This window comes from Notamacropus eugenii, chromosome 3, assembly GCF_028372415.1.
Source record: "Notamacropus eugenii isolate mMacEug1 chromosome 3, mMacEug1.pri_v2, whole genome shotgun sequence".
NCBI lineage: Eukaryota > Metazoa > Chordata > Mammalia > Diprotodontia > Macropodidae > Notamacropus > Notamacropus eugenii.
In genome coordinates this window covers 296079467-296103921 of record NC_092874.1, presented here as the reverse complement: position 1 = coordinate 296103921, position 24455 = coordinate 296079467, and the positions used below count along the sequence as shown (strand labels likewise).

General features: G+C 48.7%; 1 protein-coding gene and 1 pseudogene across 1 annotated transcript; one reads left to right on the top strand and one right to left on the bottom strand.

Moving 5' to 3' along the window:
- Positions 1–1139: 1139 nt before the first annotated feature.
- LOC140534734 (SUN domain-containing protein 2-like) lies at positions 1140–20023 on the top strand. The gene is made up of 12 exons (XM_072656143.1): positions 1140–1301; positions 1979–2169; positions 2735–2869; positions 3119–3214; positions 3485–3578; positions 15895–16060; positions 16375–16596; positions 16778–16862; positions 17072–17187; positions 17339–17506; positions 18347–18439; positions 18683–20023. The coding sequence occupies exons 1-12, from the start codon at positions 1168–1170 to the stop codon at positions 18794–18796; spliced, it is 1614 nt and encodes a 537-aa protein (XP_072512244.1). The 5' UTR covers positions 1140–1167; the 3' UTR covers positions 18797–20023.
- A 3025-nt stretch (positions 20024–23048) lies between these two features.
- On the bottom strand, positions 23049–24009 carry LOC140534733 (large ribosomal subunit protein eL29-like; annotated as a pseudogene).
- Between the last annotated feature and the right edge of the window lie 446 nt (positions 24010–24455).

The following is a 24455-nucleotide window of genomic DNA, read 5'->3' as shown; positions in this document are numbered from 1 at the left end:
GCTTTTTAGGACAAGTCTAGTAGGAACTCTCCCTGCTAGCCAAACCAGGCCTTCTTGTTCTCCCAACTGGCAGAGACATCCACTGGGGTCTCTGTCCCACGACCCAAGCAAGCATCTTGGAAATGAAAGCAGTAACCCCCAGAATACAGCTTCTGGCAAAGGTCACAGGCCCTCCAAAATCAAGGCTGGGTATATTAGAGATGGTTTTATAGCATGGATAGACTAGGAAACCAAGCTGAGATCCCCTACAACCTGGTCTCGTCTGTAATCTGAGTTAGGGGTGGTCTAATTCATGTTCATGACATCCATGTCTCCTAAGGCTGGGACAGCCTCCCTTTTGTGTCAGCCCTCTGTCACTGAAACTTTGCTTGTGCAATCCTTGACAATTCAGAAATCCCTGAGGAGGCAGTGAGGTTGGAGCTGAGGGAGCTGGGGGACAGGAAGGCCCAGGGCCTGCTTTGGAGGCTCTTCCTGGTGGTATGGGGACCCCTCGAGAATTTACCACTTGTCTGTTTACTCATTTGTAAAGTGAGTTCAATAATCCAGTTGTCCATTGAAGGCTCTTACTAAAGAAACACATGACCTAAGGGGTGGGGTTAGTATCTGATGGTTAGCTTGGACCCCATCCACCCTCCAGAATGATCACAGAACTGGGTGCTGTTGGGGATGAGGGGAAACAAAGACATGGAAGGGAAAGCAGGCCTTTCCCTCAGAGTTAACAACTATGGCGAGAAGGAAATTGTGTGTGTGCGAAGCGACCTGAGAACAATCCCAAGGCAAGTGTCAAAACCCCAGATTCAGTAAAGACACCAAGGGAGACATTCCAAATGGAGGCTGGAGAGAGAGTGGGGGCAGCGCTTCACCAGGGAAGCCACCTGCAAGAAGATGTCACGGCCAGCTCAGGCACAAAGCTGGCAGGCTTGGCCCTGGTGAGCAGCCACCCTCAGCGTCTGGGAGACACTTCAGAAACTCTTTAGGAAAGCGCCTCTCTGTCCCAGTGCAGCCAGCTTTCCTTTTGGAGGAATCCATCCCTCCCCTTCAACGTCTCCCCCATCAGGCTCTTCTCAGGGGGTCCCAGAAAATCACACCTAGTCAGTCAGTAAGCACAGCTTCTCATTACTTTTTGCTTCTTCCAGGAATTTCTAGCACTTCTAGAGTGAGATTTTGATGATGTCTCGACGCAGTCAGCGCCTGAGCCATCGTTACCATGTTGATGATGATGGAGGCAGCAGCAGCAGCAGCAGTGGAGGAAGTTCCCTGGTGGCTGGTCAGCACACTGCCTTCAAGGACAGTCCCTTAAGGTAAGCCACTCCACAGCGACCCTAGGTCATCTTCCAGATCACAACCACTCAGGGCAGCCAAGGGCCTGGCCAGCTTCCATGTGCACCTTTCTTTCCTGCCCCCATCTTTGGTGGAAACATCACTCTAGTGCTTTCTTTCCCCACAAATGCGAGAATTTCCTGTCCCCAGCACCGTCTCTTCCCCTTCTACCCCAACCTGGGCTGCTGCTGCCTTCACTCTCTGAGAACAGGAACTAGGGAGGGGTGACTTTGAGCATTGAGAGGGCCAGAAACTGAGGCTTAAAGCTGGGCAGGGAACAACCATCATGTGGCCCAGTACCCACGGTTTCTGGGGTGAGCTGCAGGGCCTAGCAAGAGCATAGGAAGCCATGGGGGTGATGGACCTGTGGGGGAGGAGACAGGTTCAGGTGGCTTTAGCTCCTCTTGTACCTCATCATGGTGGTTCCATTTGGAAAGAGGCCCTGCCTGGCCCATGGGAGCTGGGGATTTGTTCCAATGTTATAAAGGATTCATCTGTTGAAGGAATAAGAACAGAAGAGGGCTTTGGGGATCATTTCTTTTCATCCTAGAAGCTCCTTGAAAGTCTCTTCCTCCTCCAGGCCTTTCTCCCCCTGTTTTTCTCCTGCTTCATCTCCTTCACCCTCTTTCCTTTGCTCTTCATGCTTGGCGCCCCCCAGGACTCTGAAGAGGAAATCTGGCAGTGTGAAACGCCTCTCACCAGCCCCTCACCTGGGCCCTGCTTCCAATCCTCACACTACCTACTACAGTGAATCAGTGGTCAGCGAGTCCTACGTCAGGGGCCCCCGGGTCGCCTCGGTGGACAAAAGCTCCATCCTACAAGATCAGCTGGACAGCGATGTCTACTGGAGTGAACGTGGTGAGCTCTGGCCAGAGCTTGACAAACCCGAGGGCTTGGGCTGGGGAGAAGGAAGGAAGCTCCTCCCTGTCTTCTAAAGATTCCTAAGGAGGCTAGTGTCTGTTGGGAGTTACCTTACTCCTCCAGGTTGGCTCATCTCCCTGGATCCTCCCAGGTGGGAGATCCTTCCATTCTCCTGAAGCCCCTCAGTCCCACAGATGGCACTTTTCCAGATCTGGGTGACAATAACCATGCCTCCTAAGGCAGAAGGCCACCTGGTTTTGTGCAGCCAATGAGCTAAAAATCATCTTTACATGTTTCAGTAAAGTTCCATTACACTTAAAAACATAAAAAGTGTTCTTACCTCATACAGAAATAGGAAGGGGGCCAGATTTTGCCCTTGTGCAGAACTCCCTTCCTGCCCCAAACCACATGGGGGGGGCTTCTGGGCTCAGACCCCCAAAGGGGTGGGAAGTCTGACTTCTGAAAAGTTCTGCCAGGTGTTCCACCTCTGGCAGCTGCTGTTGCTGGAAGCCTGAAGCTCCCTGCTTATCAGGCACCTCCATGCTCTGTGCAGGTGGGGACTTGGTGAGGAGGAGGAGAGGCCTGGGAGGTGCTGAGAAGAGTAAGATCAATGGACTGAATGAGGGCAAAGTCACCTATGATATCTATGGATCTTCCTCAGGATACTCCTCGGAGGATGACTCTGCAGGTAGGCAGCACTTCCTGCCTACTGGAACTCCATCCCCTGGACGCTGCCCCGTGTACTTTGAAGGGTGCCCCATCCAGGGGGGATGGGGAGAACATAGATTTCAGATAAAAGGAGAGAGAACTCTGCAGTCTGGCTCCAGGTGGGGGTTTGGAGGTTGGGAGGGCCCAAGCCTCAGCATGGTAATGGGGATGCCTGAGGCCCACTTGTGTCTCCTTCTGGGTGGCTCCTCATGTCTTCACTTTCCTGCAGGGCACACACTTATGGACCAGCCTGGCTCAGCATCCTCATTAAGGAATGCTGCCTCCCAAGTTGGCTCTTTCTTGTGGGTGGCCATCACTTTTCCAGGTGGGTTCTGGGAGTGGGTGGGCACATTGCCCAGGGCAGTCCCTGCTGTGGGCCCATAAGAGCTTCCTCATTCCTACGCTGGGGCACACCAGGCCTGGGTGCTAACCCTAGGACAGTGTGTGGAGACAGGCTTTTATGGCAGGATCCCCAGGCACAGCTAGAGAGCCTTGGGAGATTCAAGGAGCAGCTGCAGAGTGGGCAGGCTGGGAGCAAGCTAACTCTGGGATAGGAGGGCGAAGCCTTTGAACCCCTCTGCTGGGACTTTTACAGGTTGGCTCTTTGGCCTGTTCTACTGGTGGCTGGGCACTACCTGCTACCGCCTGACCACAGCTGCCTCCCTGCTGGACGTCTTTGTCTTAACCAGGTCAGTGAGGCCTCCCTGGGCTCTGCCAGAACCAAAGAACCCATGCTTGAAAAAGCTTCACCACCCTTGAGCTCAGTTCAGCTTTTGAGACTTTTGTGCCATGAATCTTATGACAGAAGGTCAGGTCAGGGTCAGGGGTGTGCTGGAATCAGCTGGAACCAGCTTGAACCTGCTCCTGAGTGTCAGCTACCAGTCAGGGCTCCTCTGGGTATCTAGACTGAAGAAGAAGATGGGACAAGTTGTGTGTGCCTTCACCTCCTTCAGAACTGCTTGTTAACCATTCCCCAGCACATGCCAATCCCCATGAGCACAGGTGCTGCTCTATTCCTGAGTATCTTGGAGGAGCTGTCCCCTCAGTAGTTCCTGCTTCTCATCTCCACTGACTCTGGTGGCTTCACCTTGGCCAGTTGGAAAGTCCTGAGCTCCCAGGGGTTGTAGTCTCTTCCCAGTCCTTCGGGTAGCCAGGCCATCCTTACAGTTTCTCTGTGGGGGGTCATGTCCAGGTTTCCAGGCAGCCTCCAGGGCTGTGTCCAAGAGCCTCTAGAGCAGGGTAGGGAACCTGCGCTCTCCAGGCCACATGTAGCCTTCTAGGTCCTGGGGTGCAACCTTTGGACTGAGGCCAAGTTTTACAGAACAAATCCTTTTCTTAAGGAGATTTGTTCTTGGAAGTCTAGATTCAGTCAAAGGGCCACCCTTGAGGACCTCAAGTGCCACATGTGATCTCCAGGCTGCAGGTTCCCTATCTAGCTCTGGATTCTTGGGGCCACAGGCTAGGCCCAGGGAGACTAGCCAACCTTGTCAGGGCTTACTCCTTCCAAGTCCCAATTTGACAAGCACTGAAATGATTTAGCCAAAAGAAGCCTGCCTAATTCACTAGCATATAAGCACATTCCTGAGAGCCCTGGGAAGTAGATGCCTTCCACCAGCCCTGTCACCTTTCATAACAACATTCACACATTTGACCAAGGTCAAATTTTCTCCTTCCACTTGACCTCGAGGGCTGTCCATAAAAGCCCAGAGCTCCCCATCGTAGCTGTCCCAGGGTGGGGGCACACCCTTTGTTGGTTTCCTCAGCAGCTCAGGGAGGGTCGCACAGGAATCTGGTGGGGAAGACCAGGCACTAATGTCTCCTCCTTCATCCCCATGAAATCCAGGAGCTTTTCAACTCTGAAGAAGTTGTTTCTGCTTCTCTTGATGCTGTTGCTTCTGGCTTCGCTGGCTTACGGTGAGCCTTGCTGAGTCCCCAGGGCACCCTGCCAGCCCAGACAGACAAGGGCTTGGGGGCAGGGCTGCTGAACGCAAGTCTGGAAGACAGAGCTTTGAAGGGGAGCCTTTAGCCTTTAGGGGAAAAGGGACCCAGGCCTTGTATGGGAAAGTTCTTGTGCCTGAAATGGGATAGACGGCCTGTGTCTCCTCCTCTTGATCCAATCCCACAAGCCTTTCTTGTGCATCTTCTGTATGCAGGCCTCCCAGACTCATGCTGCATGCCTACTATGACAGTGCTGGCTTTACATGGGTGTTTGATCTGCCCCCTCAGTGGTCACTGTCAAGGCACTTGAGGGTGGGGGAACTGGTAGAAGAGCTGAGTCCACAATGAATGGGTTAGCTGGGCAGGACACAGCCAATGCCAGCTCTGGAGGCCTTTGCCCCTTCTCACTGGGGAGAATGGACAGGGTGGTCCTCCCTGGATGGTCCCAAAAGAGCTGTACTCTGTTCAGGAACCATGACATCACTTACCCCCTACTATGAGATGAAGCCCAGCTTGGGAATGGTGACACCACAAGCTGTCAGTTACCAGGACCTCTATTCAGCTGGCATCTCCTGAAAGCACTCTGATCCTCCAGAAGAGACAGGGCTGTATGTGGACCAGGCTTGGGACCAGGAGGCAGGACTTCTCCATGTCCTCTCCCCAGCTGCTTCTTGTCCCTCATTTTTCTCATAATCCAAAAGTGTGTAATGACTCCTGAAAGGATCATGAGAGATGCCTTTCCTGAAGGGTCTTGCCTTCCAGATCATGGGGCCCATAATGCATGCACCTTCCTTGGGCCAGGGTCTGAGCCCATGTGGATGTGACACTGCCAGACACAGTCCAGGTGTAGGTCCTCATCCTGGACATGTTTCCCTTCTGGTGCCTCAGCCTCTGCCTTCATTAGCCTTTCCTCCCATGTGCTAGGTGCTTGGTATTTTTACCCCTATGGACTACAGACATTCCACCCTGCTATGCTGTCCTGGTGGGCAGCAAAGGGCAGCAACAGGAGAGAGGAGGTGTGGGAAGCAGGAGAATCCACCCCATATTTCCAGGTGAGTGCCTGGGTGAGTGCCAGGAACACTTTGTGCAGGACAGGCAGACAGTCTGCTCACAACCAAGTCTGTTCCAATCAACCCCAGAATCACTCAGTCCACTACCATTTCTTAAGTGTGGCCTACTGTGTGTCAGGCACTGTGCTAAGGGATGGGAATTCAAAGAAAGAATTCAAACCCAAACAAACAAGCCCACAGTCCCTGCCCTGAAGGAGTCCCCGAGTCATGAGGAAACAACTAGGTACAATGGAGATCTACCAGGACAGATGGGAGTGAAGCAGTAGAGGGAGTTGGCTATGCTGTTTCTTCTGTGGCAGCCATACAGACTATTACCATACCATCTTTGAAGACAGTTCTGGCCTGGCAGGATCTTCCAGGTGGTGTCCTCTCCTAGCGCTGTCTTTGAAACAGCTCTGCAGCACTATGAGGCATCAGAGGAGGGGGAAGCAGGATTAGCCAGAGGAAGCTGCTTTTGTTTCCATTTTGTAATGAACAAAAGTCTGTTTTATTTCCCTTCTCCCTCTCCCACCCATTCAGAAAAATGAAAAGCAAACCACTTGTAACAAATGTGCAGAGTTAAGCAAACCAGTCCCTTTTTGGCCATGTCTAAAAGATCTATGTCTCCTTCTGCCTCCTGAGACCATCTCTCTGTCAGAAGTTGGGTCATTTTCCAGAAAAGTACTTGGTCACTGCATCGATCAGAGTTCTAAAGTCTTTCAAAGTTGCTTCTTTGTGGTTCTTCTCACTCTGCTCTGCACCAGTTCATACAAAGTCTTCTCAGGTTTCTCTCAATACCACCTATTTCATTGTTTCTTAGAGCACGGTTGTATTCAATCCTTACACCATAATTTATTCAGCTCTTGCCCAGTTCGGGGGCAAGCCAGTAGTTTCCATTTCTTTGTCTTTGCTGTTTGAGTGCCAAGTGTGTGTCATGCAGAAGATAGGTCATTCATCTCAGTGGTGACAGTCTCTTCTTAATGGTCTGTGCTGTGGGGCAAGAGATGAGAATATAAATCCAGGCTATAATGAAGCCTTCATTTAGTAACCTCGATTTATCCATGGATTTCCATCTCCAAACTCATCAATCTTTGCCCCAGGGCCACTCACAAGCAGCATTAGGAGACTCTCTCACCTTGGATATGCAGATCCCTGGGGAGCCAGGGTCAGAAAACCTGGGCTCAAGTTTGAGCTTTGCCACTTGCTAGCTTTGGGACCTGGGGCAGTTCAATGCCAACCTCTCAAGACTCAGCCTCCCGCGTTCCCCCGCTGCCTTCAACTGAAATCATAGTTGCCTCCCCCAAAAGGCCTTCCCTAACACCTTGTCACACAGTGAAGTGATTCTGGAGGGGGGGGGGGTCTCCAGAAATTGGTAGCAGAGCCCAGACTATCAGAGTTGATCAAGCTGGGAAGACTTGAAGGCTGTGTGCAGATCCTGGTGTCTGCCCACCAGAAGCTTGGCCACCAGGTGATTGGATTTGGGGAGTCATGATGACTTGGGAAGCAGATAAAAAGACCAAACAACCTTTGCCTTCTGCAGCCACCTTCTGTTTGTGGACAGAGGTCAGGGGACCTCAGAGAAGGACAAAGAGTACTTGGTCTCCCTCAGTCCTCACACAGTCCAACCACAGTCTAAGTGGTTGACATTATTCCAGTGTAATCTGAGGGGTGACATGGAGTGGTGGGATAAAGGACATGGCTCTAGAAACAGCAACAGATGAGGTGCTGGATGTCAGATGCACAATGAGGTCCACGATTTTGGACACAGCCAGTGTCAGAATTTGATTTGTCTGACTTCTCATGTCAGCTGCAAGGAGTTTTTTTTTCAGATGTGGGGGGGAAAACAATCAGTGGAATGATCACTCACAGGCAGAAGAATTTGGAGGAGGCAAATCAGCCTCAAGGATTAGATTTCATCACATTTTTAAAGGCAACTAAAAAACCCCATAGTTGCTATTCCAAATGAGCATAAGGCAACAGAGGGCAAAGGAAGTCCAGGAGGAAGCTGAGAAGATCATTTTGTCCTTGTGACCCCAACACTCGGCATAGCCTGTTACACTTAGTGGGAGTGTATCAGTGTTTGTTGGCTGTCATTGTACTAAGTCCACAAAACAACGTGCAAGGGAAGAAGACACAACTATTATTTGTCAGTAAGAAAGTCCCCAGGCACAGGATACATGATCAGCACCAAAAGATGTCACAACGAAACCAAAGGACCATCTTCACGGAATGAGAAATGCTGGTTACACGAATCATTTCAGCATCAAGGACCAGATCAGTGACTGGGCCCCACAAAGGTCAAAATCCAGCAAGTTAGAAGAAAGGGGGACAAAAGGGGAAAAAACATACCGTACAGCTCCAACAGCTCCAGTCCTTCCTCTTCAGATGTGTCAACCACTCAGGCACGGCAAAAGGAACACTGACTCATAGCATCGTTTCCTAAGGATGTTTGACTGCTGCCCCAAAACATCGCATTCCAGTGAGAAGGCCAGCAATCCTAGAGGCTGCCTCCCTCAGAGACCAGCGGCTCTTGGCAAGCAAAGAAACCAAAGGCAACACTGGATCTGAAAATAGGCCACTGGCGCAAGAGAAGAAGAGGGTGGTGACTAAAGGATACAAACAGTGGCCCCGTGAAACGGCAAACATCAGGAAGGGCCCTCAGCCTCCCTCTTCAGCTCACTCCTGAGAGTGGAGGCCCCCAAATTCTTGAGGCAGCTCCTTCCCCTCTCAGTGACTCACCTTGTTAGGAAGCTGTTCCTGCCTCTGAAATGTGCCACAACTTCTACCTTGCCAGGACAAGCAAAGCACCTCTAACCCCGTCCATGTCCACAAAGTCTGAAAACCGTTTTCACGTCTCCTCATCGTGTTGTGTGTTTCCAAAAGTTTTCTTGATATCATTGGTTTTTACATAACCTACCTTTCCCAGTGTGTCTTCTCAGAAAGAGAAGCAGGGAATTTGGAAAAACCCTGCAAAGCTTGTGTGATCTACTAGTGAAAATCATTTTGAATTAGGTACATCTTTACACACACACACACACACACACACACACACACACACGCACACATCCCACTGACTTTGAAGACTTGTCTCTAGCTTTTGCTTTCATGTGACCCACCTTGCTCAGTGTATCCTTCCCATTTTGCCCTCCCACAGAGCCAGCCCTTAAGCAAAAGAATAAACCAAAAAGGGGAAGAAAAGTTCAGCAGAACACAGCAGGCGAGCCCAGCATTAGATGCAGGTTCCCTGCCAGTATTTCCCACCCTAGCCAGGACGGGAAGGGAAGAAGATCCTCATGTGTCATCTCTGTTCTTTCCATTTCCATGGTTGTCTGTGGTGCTTGTTTTCTTGTTCTCCTCATTCATTTATTCCACTTTTCCCCAGTTCATGTAAGTCTTCTAATTAAGCAGAGTTGTGGCTTCGTACAGCATAGTCATATTTCCTTGTATCCATAAGCCACTCCTCTGTCAATGAGTTCTTTGCTACCAAAGAACTTTCTTAGTGGTTCAGTTGGTATGGCACTGAATAAGTTAATTTAGGTAGTTTTATCATTTTTATGCTACTGGCTTGACCTACCCACGAGGAGTGAGTACATCTCCAACTGTTGAGATCTCTACGTATGAAGAATGTTTTGTAATTGTGTTCATATAGTTCCTGTGTGTGTCTTGGCAGGCAAACTCTCAGGTTGTATACAGTATACAATTGTATACAGTTATTTTCAATGGAATTTCTCTTTCTATCTCTTCCTGCTGGATTTTCTTGATTAATGTATAGAAATGCTGATGGTTTTGATGGGCTTCCAACTTTCTTTAAGTAATTGTTTGAACTGGTTTTGTTTTAAACTGGTTTTTTAGATGACTCTCTAGGGTTCTCTTGGTAAACCATTGTATCATCTACCAAAAGAGATAGTTTTGGTTCCTCATTGCAGTTTTTTCCCTTCAGTTTCTTTTCTGCCTTATTGCTATATCTAGCAGTTGCTGTAACTGGTACAACACTGAATAGCAATGGTTGGCAATGGACTTTCTTCCTTTACCGTGATCTTACTGGGAAGGCTTATCCCCATTACATATCATGCTTGCTCTTGGTTTGAGTTAGATAATACTTATTTTAAAGAAGACTCCATTTATTCCTGTGCTTTCTAGTGTTTTTCAACAGGGATGAGGCATTTTGTCAAAAGCTTTGTCTGCACCTGTTGAAATCATATAAATTTGTTGTTTATGTTATTGATATAATCAGTTACATTTATAGTTTTCCTAATAATTGACCCAGGCCCAACTTCTTGGTATCAATCCAGCTTGGTCACAGTGTCACAATATATCTTTGTGATATATTCCTGTAATCTCCTTTCTTAGCATTTAATATTTTTCATCAATATTCATTAAGGAAATTGATCTATAGTTCCCTTTCTTGGGGAGACGTGACTCTCCTTGGTTTGGGTATCAAGATTATATTTTTGTCATAGAAAGAATTTGATAAGATTCTATCTTTACCTGTTTTTCAAATCGTTTATTTAGTGTTGGAATTGATTACTTTTTAATCATTTGGAAAAATTTGATTTAGTCCTGGGGTTTTTTCTTAGAGAGATCATTTATAGCTTGTTTCGTTCCTTTTTCTAAGATGGGGTTATTTAAGGGCTCTGTTAAACAGGACTATTTATATTTGTAAAATTCATTTCATTTAGATTTTCATTTTTATTATTGGCATGTAGTTGGGCAACAAAGCTCCTAGTAATTACTTTTATTTTCTCTTCATAGATTGTAAATTCACTGTTTTCATTTTCTGATGTAATAATTTGGTTTTCTTTTGTAAAAATTAAATTAGCCAAGGATTTATCTATTTAATTGTTTTTCTCAAAGCTTATAGTTTTATTTATTAGTTCATTGGGGTTTTGTTCTTTCAATTTCGTTCATCTTTCTATCGATTCAAGATTTTAATTTTGGTGTTTAATTGGGAAGGGATTAATCTGTTGGTTTTCTAAATATTTTAGTTGCATGTCTAATTCTTTAATCTGTTTCTTTGTCTCTTTGATTGATGTAAGCATTTCAAAATATACATTTCCCTCTAAGTCCTGCATTGACTGCATCCCCAAAATTTAGTTATGTCATTGTCACCATGAAATTGTTAACCATTTCTATGATTTGTTCTTTGACTCATCCATTCTTTAGGATCCATTCTGTAAGATCCATTCTTTTTCTCCAACTCCTCTATTTGTGTATCTTTCTGTTTCAAGCATATTTCTTGTAAATAACATATTGTTGGATTCTGGTTTCTAATCCATTCAACTGTATTCTTCCATTTTATGAGTGAGTTCATCCCATTCCCATTCACAGTTGTGTTCATTAAATGTATATTTTTTTCCATGCTATTCTTTTACACTCATCCTTTTGTTTTTTACTCTGTCCCTTCTTCAGTAGTCTTTTGTTTCTGACCTTTGCCTCCCTTAATCTATCCCGTCATTCTTCCCTCCCCCTCACCTTTCTCTTAGACGCTTTTCCTCCTACTTCTCCTTGCGTAAAATGAATCTCTCCATCTCATTGTGTGTGTATGTGTATTCTTCCCTCTTTCAACCAGTTCAGATGAGAATAAGGTTCGTGTTGCCTGTTCCCCTCTTCTGTCCCTCCCATTGTATAAACTCTTTCTAGTGCACCCCATTTATGAGATAACTTTCCCCATTCTTTCTCTCCTTCCCCACAACCTTCCAGTGCATTTCTCTTCTCCACCCTTCCATTCTTTTGAGATCCTCACAACATAATACAGTCATTCAGGTCGCTATCTATTTAGACTGCTTCTAGGACCCGTGGTGATCATAAAATTCTGAAGTGGTTACATGTATCATCTTGCCACACAAGGGATCTAAACAATTTGCCCTTTTTTAGTGACTTGTGATTTCTCACTCATGTTCACCTTATTATTCTTCTCCTGAGTTCTGTGTTTGAATGTCAAATTTTCTATTCTGTTCTGGTCTTTTCATCAGGAATGCTTGAAAGTTCTCTATTTCAGGAAGGGTCCTTATTCCCCTGTAGGACGATACACAGTTTTGCTGGGTAGTTTAATCTTATTGTGGGCTCTAATCCTAGATCTTTTCCACTCCAGAATATGATATCCCAAGCCCTGTACTCCTTTAATGTGGAAGCTTCTAAATCTCATGTGTCCTGACAGTACTGGATTATTTCTCTCTGGCTATTTGCAGAATTTTCTCCTTGACCTGGCAGTTCTGGATTTAGAACAGTTGCTGGGAGTTTTCATGTAGGGGTTTCTTTCAGGAAATGATTTGTGGTTTCAAGTTCTACTTTGCCCTCTGATTCTAACACATCTGGGCATTTTCCTTTGTAATATCTTAAAATATTATGTTGAGCTCCTTTTTTGTTCCTGGCTTTTGGATAGACAAATGACTCTCCAATTCTCTCTCCTCAATCCATTTCTAGGTCATTGGAGTTTTGTATGAGATCCTATACATTTTCTCTTGAATTGATTTTATTTTTTGTTGTTGTCTCCTAGAGTTATTAGCTTCTATTTGCTCAGTTCTAATTTTTAAGGAATTCAGTATTTTTGTGCCTCTTTTACTAATTATTCATTCTCTTCTCATATCTTTCTTGTACCGCTTTTTAAAAATTTTTCCTCTTCCACTCTTAAAATCACTTTTTGTTCATTTTTATCTCATTCTTTAACTCTTCTAGGAATTCTTGTTCAACTCTTATCCAATCTACCCTTTTTCTTGGAGGATTTGCTTAAAGATATCTTCAAGTCATTGGCTTCTTCTGTCTTTCTGTCTTGAGCCATAGTAGCCCTTTGTGGTCAGGTTCAGTTTTGTTTACTCATTCTTCCAGCCTATTTCTTGACTATGAACTTGATGTTGGCATTGGGCTCAGCTCACCTCTGGGCTTTCTTAGTTCAGTCCGCAAACTTTCAGTGCTTCCATAGTGGTGATATCTGTTCACTGCTATTCTTGTCTGAGTTGTGCAAGTTCCTGACTCAGGTTTAGGTCTTCTGGCTTGCGGGTGCTGGAGTTTCTGTAGAATGTTATTGGACTCAGTCATTGTTAGCACACTTTGAGGTTCTGCAGGTTCAGAGGGACCGAACTTATTGACTCTTCTTGCGTCTGGGTCTCCTACCCGAGGTATCCCACTGCAGGACTAAAAGTGAACATTGAGCCCCCAGCTGTGCTCTGGGGCTCAGGTCCAGAACCTCTTTGCAGAACCCCTTTCTTGATCAGTGCTCAGCTAGGGCCTCGCTCACTCATAACTGCTCCTCTCAGCCCTACGTCTGTAGCCTAGAAGAGTCATTTGGCCCCCTTCATGCTCCCAGGATAGCCTGGGATCTGCTCCTGCTCAGGGATTCAGTTCTAGCCCTTTTACCATCCTTGGGCAATGAAATGCTTCCCACTGTCCTGGCTGCCATTATGTTGGGCTCCTGGCCAGCCCCCACCTCAGTGTCCACAGCTCTCTTATTTCTTAAGCTTCCCTGGGCTGGAGAAATGACGCACAGGGATGTTTTCTTGGCTTTCCTCATGAGAATGTGGTCTGGCACATTATCTAGATGGTTAGAGAGGAGGTGGGCTGGGCTCATCAAAAATGCCCACCCTCCCTCTGTTCTCTTGGTTCTGCCCCTGTGCTGTGTGGTTGGTGGGGAGGGGACCTTCTGCATGCTTAGCCTCCTTTGTACCTCTTGGGGAGGTCTCTGACCTGGCTTTTTGCCCTGAGCTCTCTCAGCTTCTTTGCCATTTCGACCCTGGTGACCCTGGCCCTCCCTCATCACTCTCCTGGCTCACTGCCGCAGTGTCCTGAGTGGCCTCCCTGCCTCCAGTCTGTTCTGCACTCTGCTCTCAAAGGAACTTTCCTTAAGAACAGAGCAGACCAAGTGACTTCCCTCCTCAGTCAATGGCAGGGCCTCCCCTTTGCCCCCCAGAGGAAAACAGCCCCACCCTGTCTTTCCAGCCTTAGCCTCATTGGTCTTCTGTACTCCTTTCACACTCGGTGACCCTACCCAAATGGCTGCCCCCATGCTGAGAATTCATTCTGGTGCTCTTTCTTCCAGTCAGCCTGTCAACCCACATGTATTTATTAAGCACTTCCTCAGTGCCGGGTCCCGGCCTAGGGGACACAGGTACACAAAATGAAACCATTCCCATTGACCAGGAACTTCCATTCTCAGGCGGAGACCAACAATGCTTACGTTTTTGTAAATAGCGTAAGTGTGAAATGAAGAAATCTGCCGACAGCAGTTAAACGACCTGGTGGCTTTTAATGTCCTTGTCTCCTCCATTCAAATGGAAGTTCTTCGTACACAAGAAAGGTTTCCTTCTTGGTCCTTGTGTTCTCAGCACTCAGCCCCACCTCGGGCACACAGTGGTGCTTAACAAATGCCCAGTGCTCCTTGTTCCTCCTCCTAAGAGACTTTTCATCTTTGTGTGTTTTCCTCCTTGTTCCCAAGGCTGAACAGCATGTCCTGTCCAAGGTTCATGCCCTAGAAAGGCGGCTGGAAACTCTGGCTTCTGAATACTCTGCACGTTGGCAGAAGGAGGCCATCAGGCTGGAGTTGCTGGAGCTGCAGGGGGCCAGTGGGAATGGAGGTGGAAAAAGCCTGAGCCACGAGGATATTTCAACTCTCCTGGAGGGCCTGATGAGCCAATGGGAACCCACCCTGAAGAAGGACTTCCGTAGGGACACCACTGCCCACATCCAGGTGAGGAGAACGCTCTGCTAAGAAGACCAGGTCGGCAAGCCCAGCTAGTGGAAGGCATAGAGGTCTTGAGGTGAGGCAGCACTCTGGGCTTGGCAGGACCTGCCAAGTTCTCTGGGTCTTGTTGAACGCCTGTCTCCTTTTTTGTGGTCTCCAGGAAGCACTCACCACCCTCAGGGCAGAACATCGGCAAGATTTGGATAATGTTCTAAAGAAGATTTCTCAGGCATCCCAGGTAATCCAGAAGCTCTGACGCTTCTGGAGGCAGAGACACAGGGGATGGAGGGCGGAGGGGGGGGGGGCGGGGGGGGGGGAGAGGGGGCAGAGACGTCTTGGGGGAGGTCACTTGTAGCTGGAAATGTTGGTGCTGCTGTCAGTAGACCTAACACTTGCTTACAGGTTTCTGGCCAGATTCCATACTTGTATGGGAGCATATTCGATTGACTCATTGTCCCTGAGAGCTCCTGTCTGAGGACTCTGGATCCCCTTGTCCGAAGGATAAGCAGAGAGCTTACTGATCTAAAGCAACCTAAGCCTCCTCCTGTAGCTCCTTTCTGGAACCCCTTTCCTGTACTGAGCACATCCATGCATGAAGACTAGGGAGGGATAAGATTGTCAATGAGAAGACTGTAACTCAACAGCTGAGTTTGAAACTCTTTTCAGGGACTGAGAAGTGACCTCACCACTCTAGGGAAAGTGGTTCATGCCTAATCTCAGCTGAGTTGGGGTCTCTGTCAGATGCCTCCTCTTGGTGGGATGATAAGAGAGGAGTCCAGTCTTTGAAAGGTCTAGCCCAAACTCAAGGTCAAGATTTCTGGAGCCCAACAGTTTGCAGAGACTCAGATCCTCCTTAGCAGACAGAGGGTCCACCCAGAGGAGACAATGAGTCCCCAGAGTGTGGTTTGGTGTTTTCATCAGTCTCATTGTGCCATCATCTTCCTTACAGGAGCTGGAAAGCTGGGTGCTCCAGCTAAAATCTGAATGGCAGAGGTAAGGCCCCAAACTAACTGGCAAAGAGAAGAGGAGGGAAGGAAGGCTAGAAAACTAGACCAGAGAAAGCACCACTGAGATTCTCTGGGGGGGTGTCAGTAGAGCCAGAATACTTGGGTTAGCATGTCCATAGGATTAATCCCAGCTGGTAAGGACCTCAGAGAGCAGATGAGGGTCCTGAGGCCTGGGAGGGAAATGACTTGCCCAGGGTCACACAGGGAGTAAATGTCAGGGAAGACTTGCACCCAGATCTCTGGTTCTGTTCTTTCCCTTTGATAGTGGTTCTGCTTGACTCTATCCTGTGTCACTAGCCAGTGGCTGCCCTTCCCTTTTCCTTTTGTCACTGTCTAGTTTGGCCCAAGAAGCCCTCCAGGAAAACATATTAAAGGCTATGGGTCCACTGGAGGCCCAGCTGGCTGGCCTGAGACAGGAACTGGCAGCCCTGAGCCAGAGACAGGCTGCAGTGGCAGAGGAAGTAGACCTTTGGCCACAGAAGATGGCAGCCCTGCGCAGTGATGTGAGTCCTCCAGTCCACCACTTAGACCACATGTGCCCCTCTCTCCAAGGTGGGCTGCCTGAGCATCTGCCCAGGGAGACCCAACCCTCTAAGGTGTCCACTGGGGTCCAATGAGATCTTTTTTGGTAGACCTGAAAGCAGTGGAAAAATGCCAGTCACTTGGTTCACAACCGTCCCTTCCCTGGCACCAGGAAGACATGCATAGGCTCTGAGCTCTCAGAGTCTTTCTAGACACCCCCTCCCCAGGTCCCCTGTCCCGGCCCTCTTTCTTCCTTACCTCTACTGTTTTGTGGATGGTCTCTGGTGGTTTCTAGGTGGAGTCTCAGTTCCCAGCCTGGATCAGTCAGTACCTTCTTCGAGACAAGGGCGCTAAGGCTGGGCTTCTTCAGCTGGAGGAGGTACAGGCCCAACTTCGGGACCTGGAGCACAGAATCCTCACTCAGGTGGCAGAAGGGCAGGTCAAATCTGCCAGTGAAGCTGCTGCCAGCCTGAGGCTGACCCTTCACAAGGAAGGAGTGACTGGGGTCACAGAGGAGGTGAGGCCTGCCCCATTCCCTGTCTGCCTGTCGGAGGTCATGGGTTTGCCCTGAGAGGAGCCTCCAGGGAAGGAAGGGGAAGCCCTGGCAGAGCAGGTAGCACACGTGGCCCTCTGGTGAAAGGGCTGGGCCAGTTCTGCAGGCAGCTAGGCCCATGAGTCCATCCATGCCTGTCTTTTAGGATGTGCACCAGATTGTGAATGAGGCCCTGAAGAGATACAGTGAAGACCGCATTGGGCTAGTGGATTATGCCCTGGAGTCCTCAGGTAGGTAGCCTGTAGAAAGCCAGAGGGCTGGGGACATGATGGTTGCCCATTAAGGGACAGCAGGAATTAAAAACTCATGATGCCCCTTATGGGACGGGGCAGTTGAAGGGCTGATGCCCTGGCAGTGACCCCTCATCTTCAGGACTACCTCTGTGTCCTGCCAGCCCTCAGCTGCCCCCACCTCACTTCTCTCCCTCTTGTTCTTTCAGGGGCCAGCATCATCAGTAGCCGCTGCTCAGAGACCTATGATACCAAGACGGCCCTTCTCAGTCTGTTTGGCATCCCCTTGTGGTACTATTTCCAGTCCCCAAGAGCCATCCTCCAGGTATGACAGAACAAAGGGCCCCCAGCTTGGCTCTCTGCCATCTCCCACCTTCTGTGGGGGCTGGGCTCTCAAGGTGGGAGGATTACACAATGGAAATCTATTCCATTGGCTGCCCACCTGACTTGTCACCTGACTTGTCTTCTGCCCACAGCCAGATGTTTACCCTGGCAACTGCTGGGCATTCCGGGGCCCCCAGGGCTTTGCTGTGGTTCGATTATCTGCCCGCATCCACCTCACTGCTGTCACCTTGGAGCATGTACCCAAAGCCCTGTCTCCCATCAGCAACATCCCTAGCGCCCCCAAGGATTTTGTCATCTTGGTGAGTATCTGAGCCTTGCAGCTCTCCATTCCAGTATGCCTGACAGCCATTTCTTAACAGCAGCATTGTGAGGTGAGGAATGGAAGGATGTGCCCATTTTACAGCTGGGATATTGAGGCTGGTCTCTGGACTCCACAACCAGCCCTTTCCCTGCTCCCCCTCTTCTTAGAGAGAAGCCAGAAGAGGACAGCTGACAGCAGTCAAGATTTCAATGCTGTCTCAGGGTCCTTTTATACAACTCCTTTATACATGGGTGCCTCCATGGCCAGGTGTCCCATGGGGGAGCTGAGTGGGGATGATGAGCACCATTCCCTACAGTCACCTCCTTAGGGCAGAGTTGGAATGTCCTCATAAGGAGGATGTGGGTGAAAAAAGTGGAGCCAGAGGAGAAGAAGAAACGTGTAGGGGAACAGGATGCTTCAGGACCTAAATCCTGATAGATGAAGAAACTGAGGCACCTACAATTAAATTGTGTGTCCCAAAGCCATTCAGCAGCTTAGGGGAAGAGGCAGAGAAGGAGGCCAGGGGCTTGGAGGGAAAAGGATCTGTCTACTGAGTTAGTGAGAGATGCTGGAAGGTGAGGGGACCAAAGAAGGAAACATCATGGTGGCTTTTGCTTTCTCCCCTTTACTCTCCCCAATGTATCCCCCCCTACACCCCCTTCCTCCTCCTCTTCCACCTCCTCCTCCACAACCTCCCCTTCCTTTGCCTCCCTGGATAGATCTGGATTCATGTCCTAACAGCATGACCTTTCCTCTAACCCCCTCCCATCCATCCATCCATCCATCCATCCATCCATCCATCCATCCATCCCTTCCCTTTGCTTTTCCTTCTCTGTAGGGGCTAAATGAAGATTCACAGTCGGAAGGGGTGGTCCTCGGGCACTTTACCTATGATAATGCTGGGGAGTCCATTCAGACCTTCCACTTTCAGGTATGGAGGGCTGGCCCCACAGTGTCCCAGGGAGGCTGGTGCTCTTGAAGGCTAGATCACCAGCCATGGGGATGCTGTGGCTTTGCTAGGAGCTGCAGTTTGAGCCAGGACCCCATGGTTCTGATAGCAACCTGAGGGATAACATTCAGCCACTGAAGAAGGCCTGGGGGGGACGGGCTCTGGGGTCAGGATGTCCACCAAGGGATCACGAGCCTTCCTGACCCCAGTCTCCTCTTCCCACAGGGCAACGACACAGCCCCATACCAGGTGGTCGAACTTCGGATCTTAAGCAACTGGGGTCACCCTGAGTACACCTGCATTTACCGCTTCCGGGTCCATGGGAAGCCTGCCAATTAGCCTCTCCCCCCCAGGGCCTTTCCCCTCTTTCCCCCTTCAGCCCCTCCCCTCCCCCAGCAAGCACTTCATCCCACTTTCTCGCCCTCTCCCACACTTCATCCCTTATGGCCACTGTGGCTTCTGGGAGAGATACAAGGTGGGAGCCTACCACCATGGAGCAGTTTGGCCCCACCCTGCCCTCTCTGATGGAGAGGAGATCACCAGCTCAGCTATTTGTTTCACTCCCCATCCTCTTGAGGGTCAGGTGGCCCAGCTCCCTACCAGGCCCTGCCTGCCCTCAGGAGGTGTATACACAGCTATGTATGATATGTTGAAGGTGTGAGTCAAGACATCATGAGGGCCTTATTATGCTCAGCAGCACTCAGAACCACAGCTTAGGCCACCTTAGCTTACCTTGCCCAAGAGTCTAGGTCAAAGAACTTGGTTTATTGAGGGCATGACAACTTGGGCAGTTCCAAAGGGCAGACTGGTAGACAGTCTGTCTTGGGCATGCCCCAGCAGGTGGCTAAAGCTCCCGTCCATGGTAGCATGCATAGTTCTCTTTACCATGGGGCATGATGGGGGCAGTCTTTGAAATCTGAAGTATCTGGGACTGGCCACAATTCCCTGGTGTTAAGTTTATTGGGATAGAGTTGGGGTTAGTTTTTTGGAGTTAAGGCTGGGAGGGGAGGGGAAGGGCAAATTCTTTGGCCCTGCGGGCCCATTGTATTATGTATATAGATAGATATTTATATTTATACATAGATCTCTTTGTTCTTTGTTATCAGAAAGAAAAGCTACGGGCTTCATTTCTGGCTTCCTCCCCCTGGGGCCCAGGGTGATATTCACTCCAGCTCCAGCTTAGGGTGGGGGGCAGGCTGTCAGGCACGGATCCTCACAGTGACATTGCCATCCTTCCTGCCTTTTACTGTAGGAGGGAAGGCAGGCCTTCACACCACAGGGCTGGCCACTGGTCCCTGAAGCAAGCAGGGGCACTCACTCATCTGCAGGCTTTGGGGGTCACCAGCAGACAGTGGCAGGCTGACCCTAGCTGGCCCTCAACCCAGTTTGCTCCCTCTGCTTCTGTTCGCTTACCAGGAAGCTGGCGTCTGAGCAGCCCTGCATAGGAACCTACAGATGGGGTCTTAGTTCTTCCCCATCACAAAGGCTACTGTTTAATTCTTTACTTTGATTTTTTAATCAACAAATTCTAATTTATGCCTATGCAAATATAAATTTTCTCTGGGATCTGTGGCTTCTCCTTGTCCACCTGTTGCTCTTGAGGCCAACTTGGAGTAGTGGGGAAAAGAAGGTGGTATTCTGGTAGAAACTCCCTGGTTAAAGGGCGGCTTCCTTGCTGCTGAGTGAGGCCTGGGAGGGATTGTCCTGGGCATCGAGAGGGAGCTAAGCCCAGGCCTGGGCTGGGAGAAGCAAAGCTGGGTAAGGGAACCAGAGGAGGCTTTCTCATTTCTGCCTGCTCCTTTAAAGCTCACCCAAGGCCTCTCCTGGTCTTAATCCTCCCTCAGTGCGCCCAAATTGATGTTTTATACTTCCTTGTGTGTGTCTGCATATCCATACATAAACACACACCTATCCAGACAGACATTCCTCTGTGTGCCTGCTCCATCTTTCAGGAGCAGGACAGCTTTCTAAGGAAAAGAGCTTTGTGTCTGCCTTGGTCTCCCCCATAGCTAGCACAAGGCCTGCCACCCAGCAGACACTTTATCTGAGCATTGCTATTCACTTCAACTCAGGTGTAAAGAAAGAATATACTCTACAGCCTTCTCAACAAGGGGTCACCAGCATGCCTTTGACAGCCTCCAGCAAGGGTTAAACACGTCACAAACTGCCAGCCGTCCTCTTCCACTTTCAGACAGCTCAGGTTGTTGGGAAATTTGTCCTGAAATCAGGCTGAAATCTATCTTTGGGCATCTTCCACCCACTATTCCTCGTTCTTTCATCCTGGGTCAAGCAGAACACGCTAATCCCCCTTCCACATCACTTTTCAAATAGTAGCATTAGAGAGTGGCTACTGCGTGCCAGCCACTGTGCCGAGCACTTTACAAATATCTCCTTTGATCCACACAACAACCCTGTGAGGTAGGCACCATTTCTAGACCCATTTTGCAGATGAGGAAATGTAGGCACAGAGGTGAAATGACTTGTCCAGGGTCACACAGCTGGTAAGTATCTGAGGGAGAATTTGAACTTGGATCTTCCTGCTTCCAGGTGCAGAGTTCCATCTCCTGTGCCACCTGAAGACAGTTCTCATGGTCCTCTGACAGCTTCTCAAGGGCCTTACACCATGTTCTTGGAGCCCTTCATCCTTCTGTTCACCCTTCTCTGAATGCACCTCACCTTGGTCATTTCTTTCCCACACTGTGATGCTCAGGCCTGAACACTGCCCTCTAGCTGTGGTCTCCTCAGGACAGACTTGGGCTGACCTATTACTGACCCCCCTTCCTAGATCGTAGGCCTCTCCATGCCCCTCAGGAAGGCACTGGTCATTCCAACCATCAAGTTTAACTAGTGATTCACACAGACACTGCTATCCCCTAAAATCCCCAAATCCTTTAACAGGAGCCATGGCTGCATCACCCTCCCCCACTCATTGGTTTTTCTTTTCTAATTCTTGTTGAGGACTCTGCTTTTACCTCCACTGGATATTTTCATTTGGATAGAATCCTAAATTTTAGCTAGCTGAAACCTCCTCCATCCTATCAGTCATGTGACATCTCCACCCCTCCCTCCCAGCTCTAGCATTGGCACATTTGGACAAGCACACCTTGTGCTATTTCACTGAAGTCGTTGATAAAAATGCTGAACAAGCACGGAGAAAAGGGGAGATCCCTGGGGCAATCAGGACAATTCCCCTGAGACCTCCCAGGGAGCTGGCATCAGCTCATTAGCCAGCACTCGACAGGTAGGGCAATGTAACCCGTTAACCCTTTCCAAATCCACCTGTCATCTGAGATTCAGACTGTGCTAAAATCTGACTGCACTTTGCAGAATTGCTCTGATCCAAGCAAAGACTAGCAGCTCATCAGACACCATTTTACAAGGGATCTGGGATCTTGGCAGCGTAGGCAGGAAATGCACATTTTTATCCTGTGCAGTTCTGCCCTCCTGTCACGAAAACAAACTGCTTCGTGGACCAAAGGAGAGATAGTGCTCAGAGTCTGAAAAAGTGCTTGTTCAACTGAGGTTGGAAATGGCTTTCTTGATGGAGCAGTTCCCACCTGCTTGATGAACTCATGCACCTTATATAAAGCAGTGAACAGGAAGGGAGAGTTCAGGATTCTCTGTCCAGAGTCACTTGCCCATAATGTCTCATTGAGGCACAAAGCACAAATGGGGCAAGAACATAAAATCAGGGTTACCTAAGGGACATTTAGAATAGGCTGGAGCTCACCTTGAGATGGGAGAGAAGGGAGAGTGAGGTTAATAAACCTTTGCCTCTATGCTTCTAACTTAAGGGGGGAGTGGTGGGGGGGAAGAGTTTAAAAAGGAAAGTAAGTTAATCTGGGTCCTACAATTACCTAAAGGTAACCTGTCCAATCCAGTAGGCAGAGATGCAGAGATTTTACAGAGCTCTAGGGAGCCCAGCCTCTTAACAGGCATGACCTGGATGAAGATCCCGACCAGGAGACTGAGAAAGGGCAGTCAAACATGAAGGAAGAAAAACAGGTGAGGTTGGACTCATGAAAACCTGGAGAGAAAAGAGTGGGAAGGAGAAGAAGACCCTGGATTCAATCCTGGGTCCGTTACTCTTCTCTCTTCATTCTACTTCACTCAGTGATCTCATCAGCTGCCATGGATTGAATCACCCTCTCCATGCTCATGATTTCTCAAATCTACCTATTCTGCCTAAAACCCTGTGCTGACCTCCAGTCTTTCATCTCTCGTTGCTTTGTTGATGCCACAAATTGGATGTCGTGTAGACATTTTCAACTCAACATGTCCAAAACAGAACTCTTCATCTTCCCCCTATTCTTTCCCCTCCTACCTTCCCTATTACTGTAGAGGGCACCACCATCTTCCAGGCTCCTAACCTTGGCATCATCTTCAAATCCTAACTTCTGTCCAAGGGATTGCCAAAGATTGTCCAATTTACCTCTGCAACATCTCTTGTGGATTTCAGCTTTGCAGCACCTCTCATCAGTTTCACCTCTCCAACATCCCTTGCAGATTTCACCCTTCAACATCTCTCAGATTTCATCTTTGCAGCATCTCTGATCAGTTTTACCTCTCCAACATCTCTTGTCCATTTCAGCTTTGCAACATTTGTCATCAATTTCACCTCTCCAACATCTCTTGTCCATTTCAGCTTTGCAGCACCTCTCATCAATTTCACCTCTCCAATATCTCTCACAGATTTCATCTTTACAGCATCTCTCATCGGTTTCACCTCTCCAATATGTCATGCAGATTTCACCCTTCAACGTCTCTTGCAGATTTCACCTTGGCACCATCTCTCCTCAGGCTCACCTCTGCAGCATCTTTCAAAAACAGAACATTCTTCTCTGATGCTGCCCCTACCCTAGTCCAGGCCTCATCTCCTGTGCACTGTTGTTTTCTTATGACTCACCATTTATTTTATTTGTACAAAGTAGTGAAGAATCATACCATGGCTGGGGGAAAATGATGTTTTAGGATTTAAACAAGTTCTTTCATTTTGAAACATCTCTTTTGAAGGCTTGGGACTAGCAATTTTAGCTCCAGCATCTTTGGGTTTGGACTCAGCAGGCTTCCCAGCCTTGGAATCACTGGGCTCTGTGTCCTTAGAATCAGACTTGGCTGCCGTGGGATCAGACTTGGTGACCTTGATGGCAGACTTGGTGACCTTAAGGTCAGTGCGCTTTGGAGCCTTAGAGTCAGGCTTCATGATCCTGAAGCCTGGACGTTTGGTGGCAACCCTAGGGCCTGGATGCTTAGTGGCCATCTTGTGGCCAGCATGCTGGGCACTCGCCTCAGGGATCTTAGCCCTAAGAAGTTTGACCTCGAAGGCCTTGGTGGCTTCATGGCTTCTGCTTGGACCTTGGGAATTGTTTGGTTTTTTTGGTTTACATCTTCTTCAGCTCCTTCTTGTGTTTCTTGGCAAAGCATGTGTTTCTCAGAAACTTGGAGTTGACCCATCTCAGAGACATGTATCACCGTGACTTAGGTTTCCTGATGCCATTTCTGTGCCATTTTTGTGATTGGTTGTGGCTGGTATGGTTCTTAGACTTAGCCATCTTTACACAACAACCTTCACTAACAGGCATTCCACCCACTAGAAGAAGTCAAAGCTAGAGACAGGAAAGGTCATGCCTGCACTACTGCAGTATTTCCTGGTGGATGTGCCTCCCTCAAGTCTCTCCCTCCTCCTTCCAGTTGTCAAACTGATTTTCCTGAGGTGCAGGTCTATGCCACTCAACTCCTCAATAAACCTGTGACTCTCTATTGCCTCCAGGATCAAATACAGAATCCTCTCTGAACGAGAGTTCAAAACCCTCCCTAACCTAGCCCTCTCCTGCCTTTCCACTCGTCTCCCACTTCACTCCCCACTTCTTCAATCCAGTGACACTGGCCTCCTGACTCTTCCTTGCACATGACCGTCCATCTTCCATGCTGGGAATGTTGTCCCTCCTTTTCTCTGCTTCCCTAGCTCCCTTCAAGCACCAGTTAAAATCTTACCTTC

Bases quoted from the DNA above. Each gene is read 5' to 3' on its own strand.
- LOC140534734 (XM_072656143.1), top strand. From the start codon at position 1,168: ATGATGTCTCGACGCAGTCAGCGCCTGAGCCATCGTTACCATGTTGAT. The intron at 1,302-1,978 runs GTAAGCCACTCC...GGCGCCCCCCAG, and splicing joins TTCAAGGACAGTCCCTTAAG to GACTCTGAAGAGGAAATCTG. The intron at 3,215-3,484 runs GTGGGTTCTGGG...GGACTTTTACAG, and splicing joins GGTGGCCATCACTTTTCCAG to GTTGGCTCTTTGGCCTGTTC.